This window comes from Plectrocnemia conspersa, unplaced genomic scaffold (assembly GCF_051122295.1).
Source record: "Plectrocnemia conspersa isolate PC_06_02 unplaced genomic scaffold, ASM5112229v1 ptg000012l, whole genome shotgun sequence".
NCBI classification, from domain to species: Eukaryota; Metazoa; Arthropoda; class Insecta; order Trichoptera; family Polycentropodidae; genus Plectrocnemia; species Plectrocnemia conspersa.
In genome coordinates, this window is record NW_028277176.1 from 1,195,380 (window position 1) to 1,221,395 (window position 26,016).

The 26,016-nt window shown below is 32.4% G+C and overlaps 5 protein-coding genes and 1 long non-coding RNA gene across 15 annotated transcripts in view; 3 read left to right on the forward strand and 3 right to left on the reverse strand.

Moving 5' to 3' along the window:
- LOC148227900 (uncharacterized) overlaps window positions 1-12,298 on the forward strand; it is a 30,842-nt gene extending 18,544 nt beyond the window's left edge. For 2 of the 6 annotated variants that reach the window (XM_088200560.1, XM_088200558.1), the window contains 6 exons: window positions 7,009-7,059; window positions 9,047-9,186; window positions 11,026-11,138; window positions 11,206-11,484; window positions 11,556-11,728; window positions 11,802-12,298. In XM_088200560.1, coding sequence (XP_088056686.1) covers window positions 7,009-7,059; window positions 9,047-9,186; window positions 11,026-11,138; window positions 11,206-11,484; window positions 11,556-11,728; window positions 11,802-11,920 — 875 coding nt within the window. In that variant the 3' untranslated portion in view covers window positions 11,921-12,298. Of the gene's footprint in view, window positions 1-7,008; window positions 7,060-9,046; window positions 9,187-9,287; window positions 10,424-11,025; window positions 11,139-11,205; window positions 11,485-11,555; window positions 11,729-11,801 lie in introns of those variants that run through there. The other 4 variants (XM_088200561.1, XM_088200559.1, XM_088200563.1 and 1 more) reach the window with 2 other exon arrangements.
- On the reverse strand, window positions 776-8,742 carry LOC148227901 (galectin-7-like). Of its 2 annotated transcripts, none has more exons than XM_088200568.1 (5): window positions 8,639-8,742; window positions 6,483-6,524; window positions 1,651-1,800; window positions 1,421-1,587; window positions 776-1,130 (listed from the first exon to the last, which is right to left on the reverse strand). In XM_088200568.1, exons 2-5 carry the CDS (start codon window positions 6,503-6,505, stop codon window positions 955-957), a joined length of 516 nt encoding a protein of 171 aa, XP_088056694.1. In that variant the 5' UTR covers window positions 6,506-6,524; window positions 8,639-8,742; the 3' UTR covers window positions 776-954. The 2 variants fall into 2 exon arrangements, with proteins under 2 accessions (XP_088056694.1, XP_088056693.1); XM_088200567.1 differs by having other exon boundaries at window positions 776-1,142; window positions 8,639-8,741.
- Window positions 12,299-13,402: 1,104 nt separating the features above from the next.
- Taf13 (TATA-box binding protein associated factor 13) lies at window positions 13,403-14,802 on the reverse strand. Of its 4 annotated transcripts, none has more exons than XM_088200572.1 (4): window positions 14,681-14,802; window positions 14,433-14,614; window positions 14,206-14,363; window positions 13,403-13,550 (listed from the first exon to the last, which is right to left on the reverse strand). In XM_088200572.1, exons 1-4 carry the CDS (start codon window positions 14,714-14,716, stop codon window positions 13,528-13,530), a joined length of 399 nt encoding a protein of 132 aa, XP_088056698.1. In that variant the 5' UTR covers window positions 14,717-14,802; the 3' UTR covers window positions 13,403-13,527. The 4 variants fall into 4 exon arrangements, with proteins under 4 accessions (XP_088056698.1, XP_088056699.1, XP_088056695.1 ...); XM_088200573.1 differs by having other exon boundaries at window positions 13,403-13,835; XM_088200569.1 differs by having other exon boundaries at window positions 14,433-14,626.
- Window positions 14,803-16,177: 1,375 nt separating this feature from the next.
- On the forward strand, window positions 16,178-17,636 carry LOC148227903 (uncharacterized). Its single transcript, XR_015811665.1, has 2 exons — window positions 16,178-16,248; window positions 16,318-17,636. It is a non-coding gene; the product is annotated as an uncharacterized LOC148227903 (long non-coding RNA).
- A 979-nt stretch (window positions 17,637-18,615) lies between these two features.
- Window positions 18,616-20,742, reverse strand: LOC148227904 (galectin-10-like). The gene is made up of 4 exons (XM_088200291.1): window positions 20,512-20,742; window positions 19,435-19,567; window positions 19,207-19,370; window positions 18,616-18,943 (listed from the first exon to the last, which is right to left on the reverse strand). Exons 2-4 carry the CDS (start codon window positions 19,524-19,526, stop codon window positions 18,768-18,770), a joined length of 432 nt encoding a protein of 143 aa, XP_088056417.1. The 5' UTR covers window positions 19,527-19,567; window positions 20,512-20,742; the 3' UTR covers window positions 18,616-18,767.
- A 3,393-nt stretch (window positions 20,743-24,135) lies between these two features.
- The window catches only part of Moe (moesin), a 42,713-nt gene continuing 40,832 nt past the window's right edge, over window positions 24,136-26,016 (forward strand). The window contains exons 1-2 of the mRNA XM_088200578.1: window positions 24,136-24,278; window positions 24,394-24,428. Of these exons, the coding sequence (XP_088056704.1) occupies window positions 24,417-24,428 (12 nt within the window). The 5' untranslated portion in view covers window positions 24,136-24,278; window positions 24,394-24,416. The remainder of the gene's footprint in view (window positions 24,279-24,393; window positions 24,429-26,016) is intronic.

The following is a 26,016-nucleotide window of genomic DNA, read 5'->3' on the forward strand; positions in this document are numbered from 1 at the left end:
TCTGGGGTGGGGGCAAAAGTTGGTCAGTCAATAGTTATTTTTTAATATTTCGATTTCATTAAGACATGCAATTTTCTTGCCAAATTTAAAGGAGGGCAAATGCCCCCCCCCCTCAAATGACATCTCTGTTGTTCAAAAGTAATTAACAAACGTTTAAGTACTTTTGGTTGCAGTGATTAACACTAATGATTTCCGATAGTCTGTGTGGCCACTGTATATTTAGTCACTTAAAATTCTTAGGTGTTTTGAATATGACTTGAAAAATTAGGTTGAATTTCCTACAATATATAGTACATATATTTTGAGGGGAGGGGAGGGGATGTTTATGTTTTATGCAGGGTCCTAAAGAGTAACCATGCAAAATTTTATTCAAAATTAAATACTATATATTAAATTTCATATTCAATACTATTGTATATAGATTTAATTACGCATACATTGTTGCATAATCGGCGACTCTTCTTTGTATTAAATTATATGGTAATATATTCTTCAAGCTTCCTTCATAATAAATACCTGAAATTATATATCTATTATATATTAAATTTATCTTAACGAATCAACCCATTCAGCGAGATTTTTTCTATTCAGATGTTTCTGTGTGTTCTTAGTGAGAAGTTTTACCATACTTTTCACAATACTGTTTCAGCAGTGATAATATGAAAAAAATCTCAATCTTTAGTCTGTAACCTATTTTTTTTAAGGATGAATGAATAAGAGGTTTATGAATTAATAATCTGTATCATTATTATTAATAATAAATATAAAAAACTAAGTATATTATTACATAAATAAATTATTTACAAATAAAAAATAGGAAAATATATAAATTAACATAAATGCATCATATGGCCTTTTTACAAATAGATGCTAACATCAGATGATAAAATTTATATTAAATCAAATTAGAATTAATTAAAATTTCCTCATTTATGGAATTAGTTGCACTCTTTCTTAACCGCAAACAAAATCCACCAACATGGAATTCACACATTCGACACCCTCCCAAATCTGAATGTATTTAACGTCTTCAATGCTTATTCTGTGTTTGAAGGTGCTGTGTAAGTTGCCATCGTTGTAAAAGTAAATTTCGTCCTTTTGTATCAGTATCTCGAGTTGGAAAGAATCGCCTGGAACGTACGCTGATGGAAGTATGTTTAAAATAATAAGGACGTGCACATAACAGACAGATGTTTGGGCTAAATTAAAAAGTAAAGGTAATCGAATCCTAGACTAGAGAGAATTGTAGAAGAATCTTTAAGAAATTTTGCGATTGTGAGTCACGCCTTATCAGCATGTTAATTAAGAAAAAAATAATTGGTTCACAATGACTCAGTAAAATAAGTTTTTTATAGCAATGCCTTTACTTTTTTATTTGCCTTCATTTTAAACGAATGCTTAAAAACGTCGATTAACTAACCAGGTGAAGCTATTGTATCTTCCATTTCCAGTTCTTCTTCGTGCCATTCGCCATTCGACTTGGCGTTTAGCACTGTTTTATTTTCATTGAAGATCATCTTATGATGGTATGCAACGTTCCGCGGACTGGTACCGACTTCATGTTCGCACACCAAATTCAAAGAGAATCTGAAAGATAGCTGTAATGAAAATCTCGGTGGAGGCTTTTAACCTGAATTCAATCTTGCTTACATTTCGGCATTATCGGCAATCTTTCCAATCAACGTTATCTTATCTCCCAGCACTAAGGTCCGTGGCAGGTGCGCGTGAAAATCCACATGCATTTTTTCTAGTTTTTCTTGCTGTGCTTCGTTACAATCCGAGATATTTAGGACACGAGCGCTGAAAAATAAATTAAATAAGCTGATGAAATATATTTATCAACCTGAGTAATCTAGAATATTAATAAATACTGGATACCATTCGTTGCTTACTTATTATCTTAAAAAATACCGGTCATGATATCTATGCAATTGTATTGTTCAGTATAGTGCATAATGAGAAAAAAATTACTTTTTTAATTAGTAGTCCAATTTATTCAAAACTAACACAGTTCTTCAACTTTGTTTACTACTCCTATTTGTTGTGATTATATTTATATAACAAAAAATACACAGTCGCTAATCAAATCAATTCACGAAATCTAAAATTATAATATTCCTAATTACATCTCTATCTACATAAGTTCATATTCCATCATCCATTTTAAATATAACTTTGCACAGTATAATTAATATAAAAATTTGTAATAAACGAAAATAAAATATGAAAATTATCTATAAGATAAATTCAGGGGTTCGACTGTTTATTACCTGGGCGTGGCAATTTTATGCTGAAATATCTAATATGAAAATTATGTTAATTTGTATAAGAATTTGATTCATGACATCCCTAAAATAAATAACGTTTGTTTACAATTGTGCTACAGACTATATTTGCTCATTAGCACATGTATCGAATTTCTAGTATAATATGTTCTTGTATTTGCCTTTTAGTTTATGGAACATTTCCTGGAACTAAGGATGTGAATTTAGTGATTCTGAGTAAATAACTCATTTATTACCAAGTAATAAAGAGTTCACAAATTATTTTATATAAATATTTACACAATAATATCAGTATTTGTCAAAAATCACCAGACGCCAGTTATATCAGATATTGCCTATTGAGTATCTTTTCGTAATGAATGAAAATGACTGTAATTCCCTAGGAAATTAAAAAACATAAAACTTACTGTTGTTTCAAACGTCAGTCAAACACTCGCACAGTGCCTTTGTCGCGATTAACGATGTCTAGTGAAAAAGAACAAATGACCTCACCTCCCAACCCTTTCAATTCGACTGACGAACAAAATTCCATGCGCCAACTATTTATATAACCGCCTGGCGGTCAACACGCGAACTAATCCCATCGAATATTTTTGTGACTGCTCTATTTTCGATGTATATTATAATTATTATTAATATAAAAATGATTGATTGCAATTAAATTATATATATGTATATATATATACAAATATATATATACAAATATATATATACATTTTTCATTTAATTGCATCTATAAATATATTTAAATGTCCTTACGATGGCTTAAATGTTATCGACTTGATTTATTTTAATAAGGAATAGAAAATTAAATGCTGGATTGAAAAACTTGTTTTCTTAAGACCAATAAAATATTGTTTATAACTGATAATAATAATAACCCTTTGATCAAAATCAAGGCTCTAGTGAAGGTTTTGTGCCTAGCAAACTCGCTCGTTCTCGAGCGTTGACTTCCTGGCCACAATAAGGGAAGTAATAAGGGACGCGATCGGAACTCTAGAGCAGTGTTACTTAAATGCAAATGCAGAATACCAGAAACTCATACTCATAATTTAATTGTTATTAAAGTTATGCATAAGCTAGAATCTGAATCGAGATCTTCTGCAAGAAGATTTTAAGTTCGCCATTTTTCTCGTAAACCCTAAAAAAATTATATTTTATATCTTTTTAAAATTATTTATGAGTAAAATATTTAAGAACACTTCTTGAACAATTCAGCAGTTTTGGTAAAAATATTCCAAAACAATTAATATTTACTTTAAATAAAAGATAAATTTATTATGATGAACTAACAGCTAAACATACAATTTATATTTTCAGTAAAAATGGCATTTATTAAAATGAAAATGATGTTAAAAAAGTTTTTGCTGCGCTTTAAATAAGCCATTTCTTACCCCCTCCCCCTCCACTCTTCCCTGATATAACGTATTTCAATTTCTAAAATTATTCTAAATGTTTTCTTATGGTGAAAAATTTGTATGACATATTATGCCACTGTTTTATTTCAAAAAAATATCACCCCCCCCCCCATAAACTATTTTTAATTTGTAAAGGTCAAAATTGTTTTCAATTAATATATACATACATATTTATAAACGAAAGAAACTCAAAATATTTCATTTTTAAACTGCTATCTGTTACTTTAAAATTATATATTTTTATTTTTTCGTAATAACGAATTGGTAAATCTAGATATAAAAAAATATTAAATTTAAGAATTGTACCACGGGATTAGGGAAGTTCCGTCTTAATCATTAAATAGTTTATTAATCCATTTTATTGCAATAGTAAACGATTTTTTTTATTACATTGTATAAATAAGGAAAACCGATAAATGCATTTCTTTGAATATTAAATTTAGATTTTCTGCTTATCTAACTATCTTATAACTTAATTACGATAACCGCTCAACGTTGAAATAATTAAATTTATTGTAAATATTATCAGACACTAAATTAAACGTTGAAATAATTCAATTTATTGAAAATATTATCAGACACTAAAGCTTGCGCTTGGTTACAATTTAGTATTGCTTTTAGATATGAAAATTAATTACTAATTGAATTGTTATGATGGTTAAATAGGAGGTATATATAAGTTAATCGTCCAAACAAATACAATTTCGAGCGTTCTTACTACGACAGCTACGGCACGGTTTCATTGCTTTTGACTAGTTTTTTTTTACAAATTAAAAATATATTCATTTTGAAATACCGGTATTATCTAAGGTCGATTTTTGCTTAAATATCGGTATTACCGGTATTGCAATCCCTACATATAACCCTACAGGATTTTAACTTACATTTTATTCTTCTGTTGCCTGGTATGAGTATAATGCGTTAACCAGACAACTGAACATATGACAACAGAACACACGACTTTTGCACACAGTGACAAGTAAACTCATAGATATTGAACATAATCTGCAAAAAAGTTTGAAGTGGTATGAATAAAATATATTTTAAAGCATTCACTTGGACCATTTAACAATCATGAGGTGCTCTAAACTTTCATAACTTTTTTTTAATATATCATGAACAATTAACAAACTCATTTATTTATGTGACTAAATAATTTTAACTGTTGTGACTCTCGGAAAAAATATTTAATCATTATTTTTTAAATATACAGATATTACTTTTAGATGCTTTGTGGTAAAAAATGATCATCATTTCATGATCAATTAATGAACTTATTTATTTATGTAATTAAATTAATATTTTTGTAACTTTTAATAATAACATCAGAGGTTTTGCGGTAAAAATTGATAATATATAGTCAATATTCAATTTATTAGTTATACATCTTAGTTATAGGCCATACGCACGGTTCGATCACGATTATTTTTATTGTCAATAAAACATCCTTAATCTATCTGTTTGGGAGTCAAAACCAATATAAAATACCACCCACAAAAATTACAATTGAAGAAAAATCGGCATGTCTGCTATGGCCGAAATTCGCAGAATTCGTTCGTTAAACTAAACAAAATGTTGGAAAGGCCCACCTTTATTATGATTTAACGTTTATCTCAAAAACAGGTGTGTGTGTGTGTCGCAAATTTTTGTGAAGTTCGTGTTGCATTTTTGTATTTATTGTTTTAAGACGAACATATTTTATTTCAATCAGTTCAATAATTCGATAGCGGTTTATTTAATTCTAGTTATTTAATTTATATGCAAATCCGCACAAAACAAACGCCGATACGGATACGATCATTTATGTGTATCAAATTCATTCCAAACATTACCTATTGTATATACAATAAATTTGATAAAATTATGTATTAAAAATGTAAATTTTACTGAATTAATACAATCGCAGCTGATCTTAATTCTGGTGATTTGAAAAAGCTTAAATATCGTCCATGATCAAAAAGTATAAAATAATAAATTAAGCATTTTCTTTTGTTAAAAACTACGAATAATTGAGAATCCCTAATGTTACGCGACGTGCACATAAATTCGCGCTTAATGCTCGATTTTAAAGATTCCCCCCCCCCTCCATTTATTTAAAAGATAAAACCGTAACACATTTGTATTTGTTGTTTAAAAATATATTACAGTTCTACACCTACATGAGATACGTATCGAAATAAAATAAAATCATTGTAAATTGTGAAAATTCACTAAAAAAATAGCTAGTTTTAATAGTTTTCGAATGTTTGAATATATGTAGAATATGAGCAGTGATAAATGCGAAAGGAGTGCTAAAGTATCTGGAAAAGTCTTCAGATCTCGAGAAATTACAGTGTAATTATTTTTTCCGAGAAATCAATCAATTTCTTTGCGGATCAATTCAAACCAGACATCCTTGTTTTAGGTTACCATCATAAATCGACCTCGTCTTGTCAGATCGTTATCGTTCTTAGAAATCGCCAACTTGGCCTCAAATTGCTCCAACTACAGGATGTCAATTCCTAAATTGCCCGCGGCAGTCAAATCGTGTCTAATCAGGTTCCTTCTTTGATTTGATTCACCAAATCACTGCAATGATGCCCAAATATTATCATTATCGAATTAACGGCGGCAATAAAACCCCCATTGGATTCGTTGAACTTATGATTTTGAGTCATGAATGAATGAAATGACGTCACGACAATGCAACCGGATAGATACATGTTTGCGGTTTGTAGTAAGTAGGAATGCCTGGTACAAAGTTGAAACCACCAAAAGATTTTTATCGACGGCTACTTACACGGCGCCTACTTTGTTGCCCATTTCTTTTCAATACAGGAATCTGGAACAAAAATAATTTGTTTAGATATCGAGCTAAAATTATCGCATTTAAAAATACGGGCTTCGGAAACCTCGGAGTAAAGAGGAAGAACTGGCGGGCAACCCTCGGATGAAAACTCGGAAAATGTCAGTGTTTTAGCTGCGCGACAAATTAATCCCTAGTATTTTCTATCAGAAAAATAAAACGTGGAAAATAGTACATTGACATTTTCCTTCAAGTAGAATACGTAATGATAATTTTATACATAAATCAAGTTATTATTATATATCTTTGTATAATCGAGCGATGGAATCAAAATTCCCATTATAGTTTCATCGGGGGTTTCTCTTATTTTTCCTCAAACTAAGCATCACTGAGCGCGTCTCAATCGGTATTTACCAGCAGCAGTTACCAACCTAACGTGCGAATCGTTTTACCCTTTTTATCGAATTATTATTCCTTGTCTTATTTTCTGATTATTTATGTTATGATTTGTACACAAAAGGTTCGACGAGCATCTCCGAAGACGGTGAAGTGATCAAAACCATGAGGTTCGGTAAGATGGCCCAAATTCGTCACAAGTGCCTAAAATAGTGTTCGTTCATCACAATCGCAAAAATATTAAAACTTCTATAAAAAGAAGTGACGATTCCGAGTATTCAGCGATAATTGCGTTTGTTTATTTGAAGTGACTAAATATAGATAAGATCTAAGTGCAATAGTTAATTATCTATTGTAAATCTGTCTCGTGGTGTGCGTATATTATTTAAGTATCATTCCATACAACCGGGAATGAATTAATCCAATTGGGGTAAAAATAGAAATATCCTGAATAACGAAAGCTTAACAAAAATAAATAGTACAGTAAAGAGAGGCGCTTCTTGATATTTTATTGCATTGAATTTTGCAACATAATTTTTTTATATATTAAAAGCCCATCTTCACGAAGTTAAAATCGATGAAACTGCTCTAATATAAAACATATTTGTTTTGATATTGTGTTTTTATAGCATTAAATGTGCACATGTATAATAATTTATTTAATAAAAATAGTTTATTAATTCCATACTTTCATAGTGCTGCAAAAGATATTTTCTTTATGAAAAATTTCAATAAAATATTACAAATAAACTATATTTGCTTCTGAAAATGTATTAACTGCCGTGTGTGATTATGTATATTTTTTTTGGAGGGAGGGGGTTGAATAGATTATGCTTTTTTGCTTTTATTACCAAAAAAGTCTAGTCCAAATAGTATCAGCTAGAGTGCCTGAAATTATACTCTAGTAATTTGAAAAAGAATATAACAACCAGTTTCGAGACGAGAGGAGGTTCAACGCATTTTACCTTATCTCGTTCTAATCGAACCTTGAAGATTAGACGTATAACAAACGGTCGTTAATGAGCTCGGAGTCGTCATCTTCGTCACGATCGAAAGCGCATCGATTTTATGTTCACATTTACTTACACAAAATTCACAACATTTTGCTTCTGTTTATTTTTCCGTTTCGTCTAGATCCGTGTTTTTTACTCGCTTTTGTGTGTTGCCGACCCGAATCAGGGCAAAGGCACGTCGCTGTGTGTGTATTTTTTTTATGGTGGAGGGTTTGGTTTATCGTTCACATTTTACAGCTGCGACAAATATTGCGCGTTTGCCAATTACGGGTATTTTAAAAGTATGCCAAACGTTGGTCACTGCATCGTCTCCACGATGACATCATTGGCGTTATTTTAGCTGCCATTGACTCGTTTGCTATTGAATAACAGTCTTTTTTAGAAGTATCTAGTTCCAATTACGGTCAAGACGTGGGACGAAAGAGATTTAACGAAATGGAACGACTTACAGTGCTATTAACACGTTTATTTTATTTTAACGCACATATTTGCAACATTAGCACTACAAAAGCACCATATAATTAAATCTACCACAATTATTATTCAACTAAATTAAATCTACCCCCTTTTGTTATCGCGTTTGATGGTCAATAATAATTGCATTTGTGCCAAAATTGTGGCGTCAACGTTTAAAAAAGTGCAACGAATTCACTCGATGGAGTTCACTCTATTGAAAATGATCGCATGTCCTTGTAGATAACGCAGGAATGTATAGAATTGATATGTATACGATAGAAATACCTGTATCGACAAGCTTCCACGTGTGATCGTCAACAGGTACTGAAGCGCCGCGGAATTCTCAACAAGGCTAGACGTAACCACGTGACATTTCAAGGTCAAGTACCTCGGGCTGAACAAAATGCGTTTGTTTATTATCGTATCTTTGATTGTTCTTCGTCTATTTATTAGATTTCATAATTTGTTGCATTAAAACATTGGCACCGATTGCACATTTATTCGTTGAACAAGTTGAAAAATAAGATGGCGTCTATGGTTATATTTTTCGCCAACGGCGCTAGTGTCGTTCGTTGCTCTCGAAAATTTCAAACAAATCACTATCATAATTTGTTTTTTGTGTCGTGTAAAATTGTTTTTTATTTGTATACATATAGTTGGAGTTGTGTTTTATCGGTTCGTATCGGTTTTCAGGAGAGTCCAACGTTTACACCCTCGGAAATATTGGAGCTCATAGAGTTGTGAGTACTAAGCTGCCCTCTTTGGGCCATACGAGGGAAGCTATGACGGCAGCTGGCAACACTACGACTCGTCTCCTCGGAACGTTTCAAAAGGTATTTTTTTATTTTATTTCTTAAACTGCGTTTTAATTATTGTGTCGAGTCGTCGTTATTTACTATGTATATTTTTACTCCTGGTTGACTCTCTCCTCTAGAGGACGCCTTCTATAGAAGCTCAACAACTCCATTACTGCCCGAGCGTATCTCAAGTTCGTTGGTGTCCCTGGCGTCTGGCGGAGGGAAGGGGTTTCTTACATTAAAAAATCGTTCTAAAAGTGGCACGCTTGGTAGCCACCTCACATTTACTTCGCCATTTCTAAAATCTGGCTATTATCGATATCCTTTTGTCATGGCAATCTGAGTATATTAATATTCTTTAAATTTTCTCGATGTATTGTGGATTCCACGCCATTGTGTGGAGTTACGCTGATCGTGTCTACGCCGACAAACCCGAAAGGTTGGAGCGCCTAAAAACCAACATCCACCAATTTATAGCCGAGATATCGTCAGAAATGTACGAATCGTAAAAGTCGGCTGCTGCTAAAGGTCCAGCCGGGCATTTAATTAATATTATTTTTCATAATTAATAAAGTACACAAAATGTTCGATTATTTGAAAAAAATCCGAAGACATCTAAAAAAAATTTTGTCGTTATCCTTTTGCGGGTTATTCCATTATATTTTTTTTACATTAGCCAGTACATTTGTCTGCGTTGATCTCAAAACCGACTGTGAATATGACTGTGGGAAATCTCCATACCTCCCACAGACATATTCACAGTCGGTTTTGAGGTCGAAGAAGTGTGCCAAATATACAAGCTGATAACAGTCATTAACATATACATATAAATTACAATATATAGATAGAAATGTGGATACTACTATCAGGCAGTGTTATTGAAACGTTGGCGTGTCAAGTTGTATTATTGTCGGCTTTAATTTCGGTCAAACAACTGGGAGTTGTTGAAATTTCTTCTTGTGATGCTTTCTGAACGATCCGTTGATGTCCCTTGTGTCAATGCAATTTCCAGCTTGTATCTACTGCTATGACTGTGAAGATTTGACAGATTTTCAAACATTAGGGCAAGAATTTCATTGGGGGGAGGGGAGCAAGTGGGGTCATTTTTACGGCTCCTGGCTTCCACAGCAACAGCGCCCTCTTGAAGGGCGGGCTCAAAAGTGGTGACCCAAAAATCTAATTCGCGCCTCACCGCATCCTGACTTCCACCACCACAGCGACCTCCCCCCCCCTGGAGGACGGCCTCGTATCAAAATATTAAAAAAATATAAAATTCTGAAATAACGCTTCTGATTCAGGGATAAATAAAACATAATAAATATATTTAAATAGTTTATAATTCGTCTATTCCATAAAAAAAATCATTAAAATCCTAAAATTAATATAAATTGATCGCAGTGTCAGAAAAAATATAGTAAATCGCAATCTTGAACAAGTTGGCCATCTCTGCTGTAGCATAGTCAGATGTAATCAATAAAAAGCTTATCTATAAACATGGAAGAGTTTGATACAGTTGAGAGCAGTAAATTTTAGTAAAAACAAATTTTTGGCATACATTGTTGTTTGAAAGATGTTTCACATATTTTTACCTTCATTTTTCGTTATATTGAATACTATAACAAATCAAATTTCGACTTGTTTAAACTACTTTTTTTTATATTTATGCAATTTAAAACTAAACAGTATTTAATAATAAATATTGCCATCATTAATTATCAGTAAAACTAATATTAAAAAAAGTTTTTGGCTATCATCATGGCTCACCCGTGATTTTGCTATATTTAACAGTTCGATTGCAAACAGTTTGTCCATCTGCTGCATACACAGGAATAGATTAATTAAATTTCTATTTATATGTTTTGTAAATATTTACAGATCGATCACGTATTACTGGTCGGAGTGGCAGGTGGTGTACCTCACTACACAGATTACAGCAAACATGTGCGTCTCGGAGACGTAATGATTTCGACTCCGGATCCTTCCGATAAGTATGTCTTTCGCATTTAACTTTGCTGATATGCGCCATAATTATTATACGACGGATATATATTGCAGATACGTTTACGTCTACTGCGAAAAGGCAAACCTCAATTCTTTGGGCGGATACGACTTTGAAACGCGGCCGTACAGACCGAAAGATCCAGTGCTTCCGAACCTAGCCAAAGATCTGTGCTCTCGGGCCGAACAGCCGTGGTTGAAATACTTGAACGAAGGTGCTAAGCTATTGGGAGTTGAAGCTCCAGCTGCCGATACCGATAAATTATACGTTTCGCTCGGAGAGCAAGGCTTAATTGAAGTCGCACATCCGACCCCGACACACAATAACAACACTAGGTAATTATTTTAATAGTGGCATACCCTAATTAAAGTATGGATAGTGACTGATTTGTATGTTAATGTTACAGGGATGGCATTAGCCGAGTCCAGCTCGGTCCGTTGGTGGGAGTCGGAAGCGTATCAGCTGCAGCTAGAGGTTCGCTAGCAACTCATTGCGGAGCAGTAGCTCTTGCAGCTCCGTTGCATCCAGTTCTCGATAGTGTCATTGGAAATTGCCGCGATTCCTATATTTGTGTTAGAGGTTAGCAAATTGAAAGTTTTTCTTAAATTTATTTTTCTATGCTAAATATATATTATTTAAATATAATTAACAGGCATATCCGACTACCAAGACGGAACGCGTGGAAAAGAATGGCAGCCGTACGCATCTCTGGTCGCCGCGTCTATGATGAAAGCCCTCATTTGTGCCATGGATCCACCCGCCAACGATTAAATATTCACAAAAAAACTTACACAAACCTAAGCTTTATTTATAATTATTATTATAACTAACGTCACAATTTTCCCCTGCGACAATATATTTAACACGGTAAAAAAAATCTTATAATATGTATTCATATTATGTTTTCGTGGCCTATTTAAATTTAAATTTGACTGATTTTACAAATCTACACGCACAAAATTTATCCAACTTACGAATAGTTACCAAAATCTGCCATCGTGCGGTGATATCCTTGAATAAATCGCTTTTTGGGTTGTGAACGATATTAACTGTTTGATTTTCATCATACAATCTACGTTAGAATTTACTATATTATATAATAAGTCAATTAGAATTTTAAACATTTTAGAATCGATATCAAAAATAAAACCTCTCATTGATAGATATATTATAATTAAAATTATATATGATCGTAATAGACTGAAAACCCGTTTGCAATTTTCCGACGTGTAATATTTAACGATATATTGTAATTAGAGATTGTATATTATATTATTCGTATATAGAGTCATTTTATAACTGTTGTGATTGTAGAGGATTTATTGACAAAATATATATTATATTGTATTATATATTAAATGTTTATGTAGATTCAATATTAGATGTCTCTCTGTTATATCATAATATCATCATCTTCTAATGTAAAATGCACCAATTCGTGTTCATTCTTCCACAATACATATTAAACTATAAACAAATAATATAACATTGATATATTCAATCGGAGATGTTTTACATATTATAAAAATCAGTCTAGATTTAATATATGCGGTCGGAATGTGAGTTCCTTGAATTATAGTATAATACTTAGATAGCTCAATATATAAAATATATATATATAATTAGTATATATGTAGAATATTTATTCTTTGATATCAAAAGCTTTTTCTAAAAATTGAAATAAATATTTTTATTTCATAATTTTATAAAATTGTGTCTTATTAGTTTAAGTTCAATGCACAACTACATAGTTTTTTTATTATTAATTCCATTTACTTAACATTTTCATTTTGTATATTTTTCAATATGTAGATTTGCCATTTTTTTTTATTAATCTAGATTTATACCTAAGATCTCTAAGTCACAGTTGTTTTTATTGTCTTATACGCTAGTTTATAAAAACGTGATTTTTTTATTTATTATATAAATGTATATAAAGTTTATTTATTATTTTTTATTAATACAACTATTTTTTTTTAACAAATTATTTCCGATAGTGTTGACTTTAAATTCGACAACGAATATTGCATACTTTATAAGTTTTATGTAAAATATTCCAGCTATAGCGAAATTTATTAGTCAAACAATTTACAATATATATATATATTATTATTTTTGCTATTATTTGTTTCGATTTTTATATTCAGTGTGACTTTTTGTATTTATCTTATATTTGTGTGAAAATTAAATTTATTTGCTTTTAAATGTCGTTTTACTCTCTTCTCTTATAAGATGATATGAAATAAAATACAGTTTATAGTTCATCACAATTGTATATTAATACATTGTATTAAATAATTACATGATAATAATCGTATTAGTCTTTATGAGCTATTTCATTGATCTCATTATAAAATGATAATTTTTATAAACATTTTTTACTCAGCTTGTGATTGGTTTTCTGAAAATAATTTAATTGTTACAATTTATCAGTTGAATTAACGATTAAAAGCGACGAATAATATACTAAATATATATTATATATTCACACATTGTTTTAATTGTATAAAATCATGCTTAAAATTTGTAAACGCATACACAACGGAATGAGTGGCGATTAACCATCAAAAGTTGAGGAATAATGAAATTGTAAATGATCATTATTTCACATCTCCGAGATACCGGTGAGAAATTGTCGCATGCTTTGACGATGAAAACGATGACTATTTCCCTTTGTGGGATTCACCTATGAAGAAACATAGTGCAGATGTGTTATATTATTTTTTTAATAAAAAATATAACATAAATTAAAAAAGAAAAAAATACATACATGCACTTTTCTACTTCCATAAAAAATAGGATAATAAAATATCATGAAAAGTTGGATATTTATTGTTTTTATTTATTATTTATATCTATATGTATACAAGTTTAAATATTTTATAGGAAAATTCGATTGCGTTATGAACGTATTAAAAGCATAAAAGCTGTTTTTTAATTGAAATATAATAACATGCATTGACCAACACCAAAATAATACAAAAAGTATATCGTAAATAATAATATAGCGAGGTTGTTATGCGATTCATGCGCTCAAAGAGTCGTTTCGATATTACCTGTGAATTTTCCCTCATCGAAGGCCTTTCTAGCCTTCTTAAGTTCTTCGTTCATTGTGAGAAGATCCTTGACGCGAGCATATTTTCTGTGATCTTTACGTACCAGAAAGACTATATCCTCTACTTGAACGCGACCGGTACGGCCAATTTCCATAGCTCTTAAACAACATTTAATTGTCAATCTCCAGTATTTGGTATACATTTGATTGATATTGGTAGTAGTTTACCTGTGCGTAGTATCCGTGATGAATTCAATCACCAGATCTTCCAACAAGTCTACGCTTTCCGTATAAGGATTCTGATCGTCTCCAAAGCCGTACATCATGCATCTCAACTCCTTGCTGAAGAGGCGCTTACGACCCGAGGGCGTGGCCCCCAGCTGGGCCTCCGCCCCTTCGTCGTCGTCGAACTGTAAAAGTCGCTATTTCAGAATAATAATAATATATCAAGTATCGAGCGTCCGGTTTTGATTTACTTGATCAAAATTTTCTGCGTTCTCTTGAGACGCCATTTTCACTCAATCAAACCGCTCGTCTCACATTCATACGCTTCGGTACATAAGCGACTTGACGTTTATCAAAGACAGCTTTCCAATTTGGCCTAAACGCAATGTTTTTCGACTATTATTATCCATATGCATAATATTAAAACAAAAATTTTAATATAAAAAAACAGTAAACAAAAAAATACATTTTTTTGGCAGCCACGACAGCCGTCGGAGCCTTGTCCGTCAGCCTCATATCATAAAAACTACTGCAGCTACCAATCTGTGTGTAATTGTATTGATAAAAAACATATTGCATATTAAATTATTATCAGTGGAGATCAACAGTGTGCTATGTTGATTATTACATCTTAGCTGTCACCAATAAATTTAACTTAGTAAAGTATTATTCTAGTAAGGTATATTTATTATAGACATTTTGGCGGACGATAGAGACGGGTAACAGAGAAGATATTTGGGGTCTGGGTCAATTCAAGCACAGATACAAGCCCCAACTAATGCACTTAGATGCTCTTGGCAACTTTGACTGTTCGCATGTCTCTTTTGGTAGTGTTTGGATTAACATCTGAAGAGTGCATTACGAACATAACAATAAAAAACACCCTAAGTTTCAATGGAAGATTTCATTCCGGGTAAGGTGTTTTTATGCACGTGTATACTGTATAAATTTTTAAAAAAATATCAACAACCACAGCAAGCAAAAACATTTATGCCGTCTATAGTTAAGTTTTACTGGTTCGTTAATTTAAAAAATGGTTCAACATATTTAAATTTGGAAATTTTTGCTTGGAAAGCAGAAGTAGGACACCAAAAATCATCCACGATGACCGCATAGCTGCGGATATTGAAGCCAATACAGAGATGTCGATTTAAGAGTTAACAGAAAAGACAGGATATCAAAGAAGTTGAATGCTACACCATGAATATTGAGAAGGCGTGGAATCGCTTAGTGCGTGTGGGTTCCACACGCACTAAGCGACGAGAACAAGGCAACGCGCCTGTCTCATGCTGCGAGAATCACGCGAAAAAATTACTGCTCTAGAATGGGAAACTGTTGCTCACTTTCCATATTTTCCCAATATAGCACTAACAGATTACCATTTATTTCCGTTTATTTAAATCTCTACAACATCATTTAGATGGTAAAAAATGTAATAGTTTTAGTGAAGTTAAAACATTTATTTCTGAACATTTTAACTCACAGATAGTCAGTTTTTACAAATCTGGGATCAAAAACTTGTCTGGTCGATGAAAGAAAGTTGTATCTGTCAATGAAGATTATTTTGTAGAATTCTTTCGTAAAAAAATCGTCCATTTTTCTTAGCACGGTGAAAAATTGTATGATTTATCTCTATTTTTAAATATTGCAGATGCTACTTAAAATCTATATGTTTTATTTTATTCTTTAAAATATTATTATGCTTAGATTGTTATTGTTTTAATTACTTATATATTCGTTATGGTCAAATTTTAGAACGTTATGGGCGCATATAAATATATGACGTTTCCTTCTGTCATTTTGACATTTGTTCTGCCTAGTAAAGTCGTATTACTTAATTTATTCTTTAAATATTGCCCTATATGTTTTTTTGAAATATTTGTTCCAGGAGTACAAAGAAAGGCAAAGTTGTTGAGGAGTACAATTCCCCTCAAAGGAAGAATAAACAACATGTGGAAAATGCAAACGATGATAATTCTGGTTAATACTACGATAATGCTATCCATAAAGTAAATGAGAAAGTTTTATGTGAAAAAAGCGGTTAAACATGTCAAATAGGTAATAGAAAAATTTGTTACATACGGATTTAACGTGTGATAAACAGTATTCCATAAAGAAACATATACAATATATAGATATATCATATGAGTTGCTTCAATAAGGAAACATTATTCCGTTGTTAATTCTGTTCAATGCTAATATAAAGTGAATAAATAAACATAACACATTAATATTAATCTAAAATATACTGATTACCTTATAACAGATTAATATTAATATACATCATATTAAAGCCGCATATTTCACAAAATAAAAATAAAAACAGCTTTATTCATTTATAAAATAAAATACTTATCTTGCAGCAATGAAACAGATATAAAAATACTAATATTTTAAGAATATTGCAATTAAAATACAGTAAAAGAATAAAATAATACCATTGAGTACAAAAACAAGAAGAAATATGAATTAACTGAAACTAAATTATTGCATGTTAGCTAAGCTTTAGAGTCCATACAACAACGATCAGACACTTGGATGGCTGCAATGAAAGAGAGAATTTAATGTATTTTAACAGTTGGTCGTTTTGGGTGACCTTCCAGCAGCATTATGAGGAAACTGAGGATCTCTTCCAATTGCACTTTCTACAAATGTTGTCTGCCAGATTTGAAAATACTTGATTCGTAGATGGCTGTTTATTTTCCTAATAATACTCTGGCAGAGATGAAAATAACAACCCTTTACTTCCGTATTCGGGAATGTCATGTGGATTGCACCGATGTAGGATTTTTCGAAATCTACCAACACTTTTTGTGAGGCCAGACTTGGGAGCAGATCTTTCAATGTTTGCAACATTTTGTTGTAAGTTGCCAAATTTTTTCTTCGTAATAAAAAAATATATAAGGCGGATAAGAATTGCCAACTTTCATATGCCAAGTTTAAAGTTAAGCTTTATCGATGGTAATGTGCCCGTATATACTAGTAGTATCCAATTCTTTCAATAGATCGTTATCTCTAATTGCTAAAACCCTGTCATGCACAATTATGTGGATATATTTATCTGGAATTGAAAAATTAGATGTATTCGGATGCTTCTTAATAAACTCCTAGTAATCGATTAGTGCTTTGATAGAAATTTTCAAAAATTTCATTATCTAGATTAGACAATTCGTTTCCTTCATTCTGCTCATTGCAATGTTGGCTTTATCCTTTTGTGGGCAGAAATCGTGGGAGTGTGAAGTTTTCCATAAATTTGTCAAATCCCAGATAGGTTAGAATAGTATTTTCTCTTGTATGTATTGAAAATTCCATACTGGAATAGAAATTTAAAACAATATATTAAATACTCAGTTGGTGTACTCTTGGTTTGCCAGTTTACTATATTATGTCGGCAACTAAATAAAATAACAGTATTGATGGTTAGCACAGCGCTACGCTCAAATTTGACAATTATTAAAGGTTAGAGGAGCGCATGATGGTTTAATGATCTAAACCAGCGGTCGGGAAACTTTTTTATCCATTACCCCAAAATATTTTTGCGTAAGTCGATATTACCCCCCCCCCCTCATTCTGAAAAGAAAACAATCAATGTAAATTTTAAATAAACATTATTTATTGAATTAATTTACATTTACATATTGTTTAAGTTTGTAAACATACTAACACGTTTATGAAATAGCAATTTAAATTTTAGAAAACTTTCCCTACTACCCAAAAAAATTTCATTTTTACCCCATTTGGGGTAATTTACCCCGGTTCCCCGACCGCTGATCTAAACGAATGCTGCATAATTTATTTTATTCATACTATTTCAGACTTTCTTGCAGTTTGTGTTCAATTGTCAATTGTCTAATATACGACAGCAATAAATGTGCAATTCAATTCATCTACTTTTTAAAAAAAAAAAAAATATCAATAAACTTTTTTAATCCATTATATAACAAAATTTGCTTTTACAGCCCATGCAGTGAGATTTTTTTATATTCAAATATTTTTGTGTGTTCTTAGTGACAAGTTTTACCATATTTTTCACAATACTGCTTCAGCAGTGATAATAGAAAAATTTCAATCTTCAGTCTGTAACTTTTTTTTAAGGATGAACGAGTGAGAGGTTTATGAATTAATAATGTAATATTATTATTTATAATAAATATAAAAGAATGTATGTTATTATATAAATAAATTATTTATAAATAAAAAATATTAAAATTTATAAGTACAGATAAATGCATCATATGGCCTTTTTACAAATAAATGCTAATATCAAATAACAAAATTTATATTAAATCAAATTGATAAAAAAAATTTTTTCTTCATCCATGAAATCAGCACTACTTCTTATCCGCTGGCAAACTCCACCAACATGGAATCCACGCTTTCGACGTCATCCCAAATCTGAATGTATTTGACTTCCTGGATGCTTATTTGGTGTTTGAAGGTGCTATGACAGTTGCCTTCGTTGTATAAGTAAATTTCGTCCTTTTGTATCAGTATCTCGATTTGGAAAGAATCGCCTGGAACGTACGCTGATGGAAGTATGTTTAAAATAATAAGGAAGTTGCACATAACAGACAGATGCTTGGCTAAATTAAAGAGTTAAGGTAATCAAGTCCTATACTATGGAGAGAATTGTAGAAGAATCTTGAAGAAATGTAGAGATTGAGAGTCACGCCTTATAATTATGTATGTGAAGACAAAAAATAATAATTGGTTCTCAATGACTCAGTATATTAAGCTTTTTATATCAATGAATGTTTAAAAACGTCGATTAACTAACCAGGTGAAACTATTGTGTCTTCCGTTTCCAGTTCTTCGAACCAAATGCCATTTTTCATGGCTTTTAGCACTGTTTTATTTTCATTAAAGATCATCTTACAATGGTACGCAATGTTCGGCGAGCTGGTGTCGACTTCATGTTTGCATACCAAATTCAAAGATAATCTGAAAGATTGCTGTAATGAGAATCTCGATAGAGGTTTTACAAAATGAATTTAATCTTGTTTACATTTCCGCATTATTGGCAATCTTTCCTATCAATGTGATCTTATCTCCCGGCACTAAGGTCCGTGGCAGGTGCGCGTGGAACTTCACATGCATTTTCTATAGTTTTTCTTGCTGAGATATTTAGAACACGAGCGCTGAAAATTAAATTATATAGGCTGATGAAATATGTTTCTCAACCTGAGTAATCTAGTATAGTTATTATTAGTGTTACATGTTTTTATAAAGGAGATAAATATTGGATACCGTATTAATGAATTATATTAAAGTTATAGAAAATTCTTAAAATAAAATCATTCATTGCTTACTTACTATCTTAAAAGATACCGGTCATGAAATCTATGGAATTGTATAGTTCAATAAAGTGCATAACAAGAAAAAATTACTTTGCTGATTAGTAGTCTAATTTATTCAAGACAAATTCAAAATTAACAGAATTTTTCAACTTTGTTTAACTATTCATTCTATTTGTTCTGTGATTATATTTATATAGCAAAAAATAGATTGTCGTTAATCAAATCAATACATGTATGAAAATAACAAAATCTGAAATTATAATATACCTCAATGAACCTCCATCTACATAAACTGTTATTCCGTCATCCATTTTAAACACAAATTTGTATGGCATAATTCATGAATTTATGCGTTTGACTGAATATTAAAAGAGAGTGGCAATTTTATGCTGAAGTATCTAATATCGCATTATGTAAATTTGTATAAGAATTTGATATAAATAACTTTTGTTTACAATTGTGCTACAGACTATATTTGCTCAATAGCACATTTATCGAATTTCTAGTATGAGCTTGTATTTGCTTTTTAGTTTGTGGAACATATCCTGAGACTAAGGATGCTTATTTAGTGCTGCTGAGTAAATTTCTCATTTATTACCAATTAAAGAGTTCACAAATTAATTTATAATAATATTTACACAATGATATCAGTATTTGTCAAAAGTCGCCAGAAGCGAGTTATTCCAGAAATTGTCTATTAAAAGTCTTCATATTACTAAGTTTATATTCCTAATAAACGAAAATAACTGGAATTTCTGTTAAAAATTTAAAAATCTAAGACTTACTGTTGTTTTAAAAGTCAATCAAACACTCAAGTAACTCAGTGTCGTGATTAACGATGTATATTGAAGAAGAATGAGTAAGCTCATTCCACAGCTCATCCGATTAGACTGATGAAGGAAATTCCACGAGCTTACTATTTATAAAATCGCCTGGAGGAAAACGCGCGAACTAATTCTTTTGAATATTTGTGTTTGCTCTATTTACAATGTATATTATAATTATTATTAATACAAAAAATATTAATTAAAATTAGTGATTGCAATTAAATTATATATTTTTTAAATTTAATTATTTCATTATTAATATGTAATATCCTTCTTATGCTAGCTTAGATGTTATCGACTTAGTTTAATTAAATAGGTAATAGAAAATTAGATGCTGGATTGAAAAACTTGTTTTGTTTTTTAAGACCAATAAAATATTGTTTACTAATAATAGTGTAAACCCGTTGATTCTTTTCAAGGTTTTGTGCCTATCAAACTCGTTTGCTTTCGAGCGCTGATTTCCTGGCCGTGACATAGTGATAAGGGACGCGATCGCGACTCTACAGCAGTGCTACTCAAATACTGCGTGAGTACGCAGAAACTTACGCAGTATTTGAGTAGCACAGAAATATGAGTAGAATTTAATTGTCCTTTAAATGATGTATAAGCAAACAAGTTTGCCATATCAGCCAGGATCTGAATCAAGATCTTCTGCCAAAAGATTATTAAAGATTAAATAAACACATTTTTAGAACAGAAACTCACAATTATTTAATTTTTAAACTGCTATGGGCAAATTTTACACGCACACACGCATGGCGCTTGATTTTAAAGATTCTCCCTATTTATTTATAAAATAAGGCAATTAATAATACTGTAGGAAAATGTTTTGTATTTGCTGTTTAAGAAATATTAAAGGGAAATAAAATTAAAAACATTCTTCGAAAATTCCTTTTTAGACATTAAAAAATACAATATAAGATAGCGTGATAGCGTGAAACCACTACAGCTAATTAGATTTTGATGTTTGAGAAATAAAAAAAAAATTAAAATATTGTTAGACGAGCTCACGAATTAAATATATTAAAAATATTGATGACAATCATAATAATACCAAAGATTAAATATCACAATAGGAAGATTGCTAATTATTATTACATTGTAATATTGTGTGAATTCACTAAAAATACCCCCAGATTTTAATAGTTAATAATAGAATATGCCCAGTGATAACTGCTAAAAGACTGCTAAAATTTTTTGAAAAGTCTTCAAAAATGCGAAATTATAGTGTAATTATTTTTCTCTGAGAAATCAGAAACACCTTTTCAGTTCACTTTAAACCAGACATCCTTGTTTCCAGTTACCGTCATAAATCAATCTCGTTTTGTTAGATCGTTATTGTTCTTAAAAATCGCCAACTTGTCCTCAAATATGCAGGATGTATATTCCTAAGTTGCCCGCCGCAGTCTAATTGTATCTAATCATGTTCTTTTTTTAATTTGATTCACCAAACCACTATAACGGTGCCTCAAATATTATCATTATCGAAAAACCGGCGAAAATAAAACGCCCATTGTTTTCGTTGAATTTATGATTTTGCGTCATGAATGAATGGAATAACGTCACGACAATGCAACCGAATGGATAAATATTTGCGGTTTATAATAAGTGGGAGTATTTTGTACAAAGCTGAAACCACCAACGAAGGATTCCAATGGCTGATTTACACGCTGCCAGATGTCGGCATGTCAGGTGGTAAGTTGACTGGAAGATCGCTGGCACACGGCAAATGGCATTCCAGTCCATTGGCACCTTACCGTTTACACAGTGCTAGCAACTGGAAAAAGTATTGTTAAGAAAATGCGACTGGCAAAGGGCAGCCGTCGTTTTACATGGTGACACTCACCTTGCGTCAGTAGCCTTAAAGACTGATATACACGATGCCAGTCGGCGTGCTAGTTGAGGTTGCCAGTCACTGGACGCCAGTGACTAGCATCATGTAAACCTTCACGCCAGTTACTAGAGAAGCAATTCGCCACTGGCACGCTAGCTCCCCCTTCACCACACTACCGTATAAAGTGAGTGACGCTTGTTTCAACAATAGTTTTTACAGTTGCTGGCACTGTGTAAACAGTAATGCGCCAGTAATCTGAATACAGTCACCGCGTGCCAGTGACCCTCCAGTCAATTTCCAGCTGGCATGCCAGGAACTCGCAGCGTGTAAATCAGCCCTTATTGACGGCCACTTACACGACGCCTTCTTTGGTTCCTTTTCAAAAACGTATCAGGAATCTAGAACAAAAATAATTTATTTCGATATATGTATAGCTAAAATTATCGGATTTAAAAATCTGGGCTTCGAAAAACCTCAGGAGGAAAGAAGTGGGCAACACTCGGAAGAAAACTCGGAGTAATTTGTCGCACAGCTAAAAACTGAGTTTTTAGATACGTGACACATTAATCCCCGGTATTTGCTTTCAGGAAAATAAAGCATGGAAAATTGTACATTGACATTTTCCTTCAAGTAAAATACATAATGGTAATTTTATACATAAATCAAGTTATTACCATATTTATTTGTATAATCGAGCACTAGAATCAAAATTCCTATCATAGTTTCATCAGGGTTTTCTCATATTTTTCCTCAAACTAGCGTCACTGAGCGCGTCACAGTCGATATTTACTAATAGCGGTTACCAACCTAACATGCGAATCGTTTTACCCTTTTAACACTAGTTCGTAGCATTACTTGAATCGGGTTCTATAATTTGGAGTCCCCGAATAACTAAATATTTTCTTTTAGTAGAAAAGATTAAAAAAATGTATTTTAAGATACCTTTATAAAAGGACATATGGCCATTTTCCGTTCTTATAACCCAGAGCTTTTCTTTTAGGAGCGTTGGGATACGATTTGCCGAGTTCTCGCAGAAAATTGTATATCGCTAAGCATTTCTTCAAATTACTAAAAGGCGCTGTCGATAATCCAGTTATTCCTTAAGAATTCCAGTTTTGGGTTCCAGAACGTCTTCGAGAAAGACGATCGCGTCCTCTTTTGACGGCCGTTGGATCTAGGACGTCCGCACTTGCCGACTCGCCTATGGCACTCGCGATAAAGCACCTTAATACCTGTTTACTAACCATAATGAAATCTAAAGAAATATAAATAGGCCCCAAGAGGTAGATTAAAAAGTCGCACAACTAAAATTGAATAATTTTGATTTACTAAAAAGTACTGTCGACACTCTGGCAATTCTTGAGGAATTTCAGTTTTGGGAGAATTCCGCTCACGTCTTCTTTTGCTACCGATGAAGCTAAAGCGTCCACACTTACCGACTCATCTATTGCTGTTGCCACCCGACGCCTTAATACGCTGGCATTGCACAGTGATATGTTTAATGTCAGTTACGAAGAGTTAAAATTTGAATATTTTATGATTTTTTTGTTTGTTTATTAAAAATACACAATTATTTTAATTGTGTATTTTTTCGAGCATTGTGGTACTAATTTAATTAAAATAAATAAATTTGCAATAAGAGAAGAGGAAAATGTGAAACTTGTACAGTTTTAGCTCGTTTTCGCGCTAACGTAGCTAACGTAGCGGCTTAAGAAGTGAGTTGCGACGTGTGTCACGCGAGTGTTGCCAGTCGCAAAGAGGTGTGTGTGCGTGTGTCGGTGGTGCCGCGTCGCGGAGTGGTTCGCGGGGTGTCACAAGCTGCGACAAATCGCTCGAAAAGCTCGAATCCGACGACGACGACGGAACGACCGCCGATCGCCGTTTCGAACCCGTGAGTACCTTCACTGAAAGATACACGAACAAAGTTTTGAACGGCGAAACACCGCCACGTTAGTCGCCTCTTCGCTCTTTTTAGCTGAATACTGATCGATTCGTTTGTTCGACAGGTCGGAGTCGAGTCGCCGTCAAGATGCCGAAATCTGTAAGTGTTTCAAATCTGCATGTCGTATGTCGATTCTGATAAGATTCTTCCGCATGGCCGGCGAGAGTGAGAGCGAGAGCGAGAGCGATTGCGATTATTGTTATCGATGCAACAATACAAGTCGTACCTTCGATTGCACAAGAATCGAAGAGATTCGTCGTTATGCGTTATGCAAGCAAAGTCGAACTTGGTGCGTATGAGAGACGTTGCAGCGGGAGAGGGAGAGGGAGTGGTATTGGTATTGGTATTGGTAGTGGTAGTGGGAGGAGGCGGTCGCGCGACTTTCGCTGGCTGCAGGTCAAGCGCGTTCCCGTTAATCGCTGTTCGATTGCACTCTCTTCGTTCCTCTGCGATTCCATCTGGAGAGACATCGACGCGTACGCGATTCGCAAACTTAGATACTTCCCTTGCAACAGGATTTAAATGTAACGCATGATTTTGCCTGTTGACGATCAGTTTCCAACCCCGTGCTTTATGAGGTGTATGTAAAAATTTGTAATGTTTCAATTGTTGGAGTATATTCAATTATAAATAATTTGTTCTTTATAGAATATCATTTTCTCTATTTATAAAATACATTTTTAAATTCTTAAAATAAAATGGATATGGCGTCTTTTCTCAATAATCTTGAGAAGAATCACTGTAATTTTTTTAATTTTTGTTCAGTGAAATAACAATAACATGTTATTTTTTAACCAGTGGTTCACTCACTTAAACTTCAACAATTTTCCTCTTAGATTGAACTAAATTCAAAGAGGTAAGGGGCATTTGCCCCCTTAAATTTGATTATAAAAATGCATGTCATTTAATGAAATACTTTAAATCTTAACGAAATCAAAATAATAATAAAAACGACCACAGACTAGCGAGCTTTCCCCGCCCCCCTTGAAAAAATCTGAATTAACGTCCTTGATTCTGAACCTAAAATTATCATGTTATCCCCAAAGAAGACGAATCTATCCCGAAAATATTTGTTAAAATATGTAATTTCAGTGAAATCATTTTCTTTGGTAAATATATATTTTTACCAGTAAAAATATAATTTATCTGGCAGGTGCAAGTAAAATTATATGTTTTCAATTTTTCCATATATAGTAAAATACACATTTACATACTGATAATTATTTATTTACATGCATGTGTGAATTTTTTTCACCAGTAGGTATGTATTTCTATTAGCGAAAATATAATTTAACTGAAGGGCTATATGCTGCTCTCAATTTGATAGTTGTGAAACGTCCATTTTCTGTTCAAAACCAAACCTAATAAAATTTCTAAGACTAATTATAGTTTTAGAACAAACTAAGTGAATTCGTCTCTCAGTGGAAAATAAGTACAGACAGACGTTATATATTGCATATTGCTCCACAGATATAACAATGTATTTCGAAGTATATTCAAACTACTTCTCAAATAAGAGTGTTGGTTAAAACATATTCAAATTGAATTTTGGTCAATAGGAGGGCGCTAAAAACAATTATCACTTCTCAGAAGTCAAAAATTCACGTCAAAAGCAATAAAATCGTGTCGGCGCTGTCGCAGTGGGATCGCTCGGTAACGAGCGATCCCACTGCGACAGCGCCGTCAC

What these genes read in the sequence shown, in the direction of transcription:
- Taf13 (XM_088200569.1), bottom strand. Translation starts at nt 14,716, where the DNA reads ATGGCGTCTCAAGAGAACGCAGAAAATTTTGATCAA. An exon ending in ACGCAGAAAATTTTGATCAA is followed by an intron (nt 14,627 to 14,680) that starts GTAAATCAAAAC and finishes ATTCTGAAATAG; the next exon opens with CGACTTTTACAGTTCGACGA. An exon ending in CGATGAGGGAAAATTCACAG is followed by an intron (nt 13,551 to 14,205) that starts GTAATATCGAAA and finishes AATTATTTTCAG; the next exon opens with AAAACCAATCACAAGCTGAG.
- LOC148227901 (XM_088200567.1), bottom strand. Translation starts at nt 6,505, where the DNA reads ATGGGCAACAAAGTAGGCGCCGT. An exon ending in GGCAACAAAGTAGGCGCCGT is followed by an intron (nt 1,801 to 6,482) that starts GTAAGTAGCCGT and finishes TTTATTTTTCAG; the next exon opens with CGCTCGTGTCCTAAATATCT. An exon ending in ATTGCCGATAATGCCGAAAT is followed by an intron (nt 1,588 to 1,650) that starts GTAAGCAAGATT and finishes GCTATCTTTCAG; the next exon opens with ATTCTCTTTGAATTTGGTGT.
- LOC148227904 (XM_088200291.1), bottom strand. Translation starts at nt 19,526, where the DNA reads ATGCATGTGAAGTTCCACGCGCACCTGCCACGGACCTTAGTGCCGGGA. An exon ending in ATTGCCAATAATGCGGAAAT is followed by an intron (nt 19,371 to 19,434) that starts GTAAACAAGATT and finishes GCAATCTTTCAG; the next exon opens with ATTATCTTTGAATTTGGTAT. An exon ending in AGACACAATAGTTTCACCTG is followed by an intron (nt 18,944 to 19,206) that starts GTTAGTTAATCG and finishes CGTACGTTCCAG; the next exon opens with GCGATTCTTTCCAAATCGAG.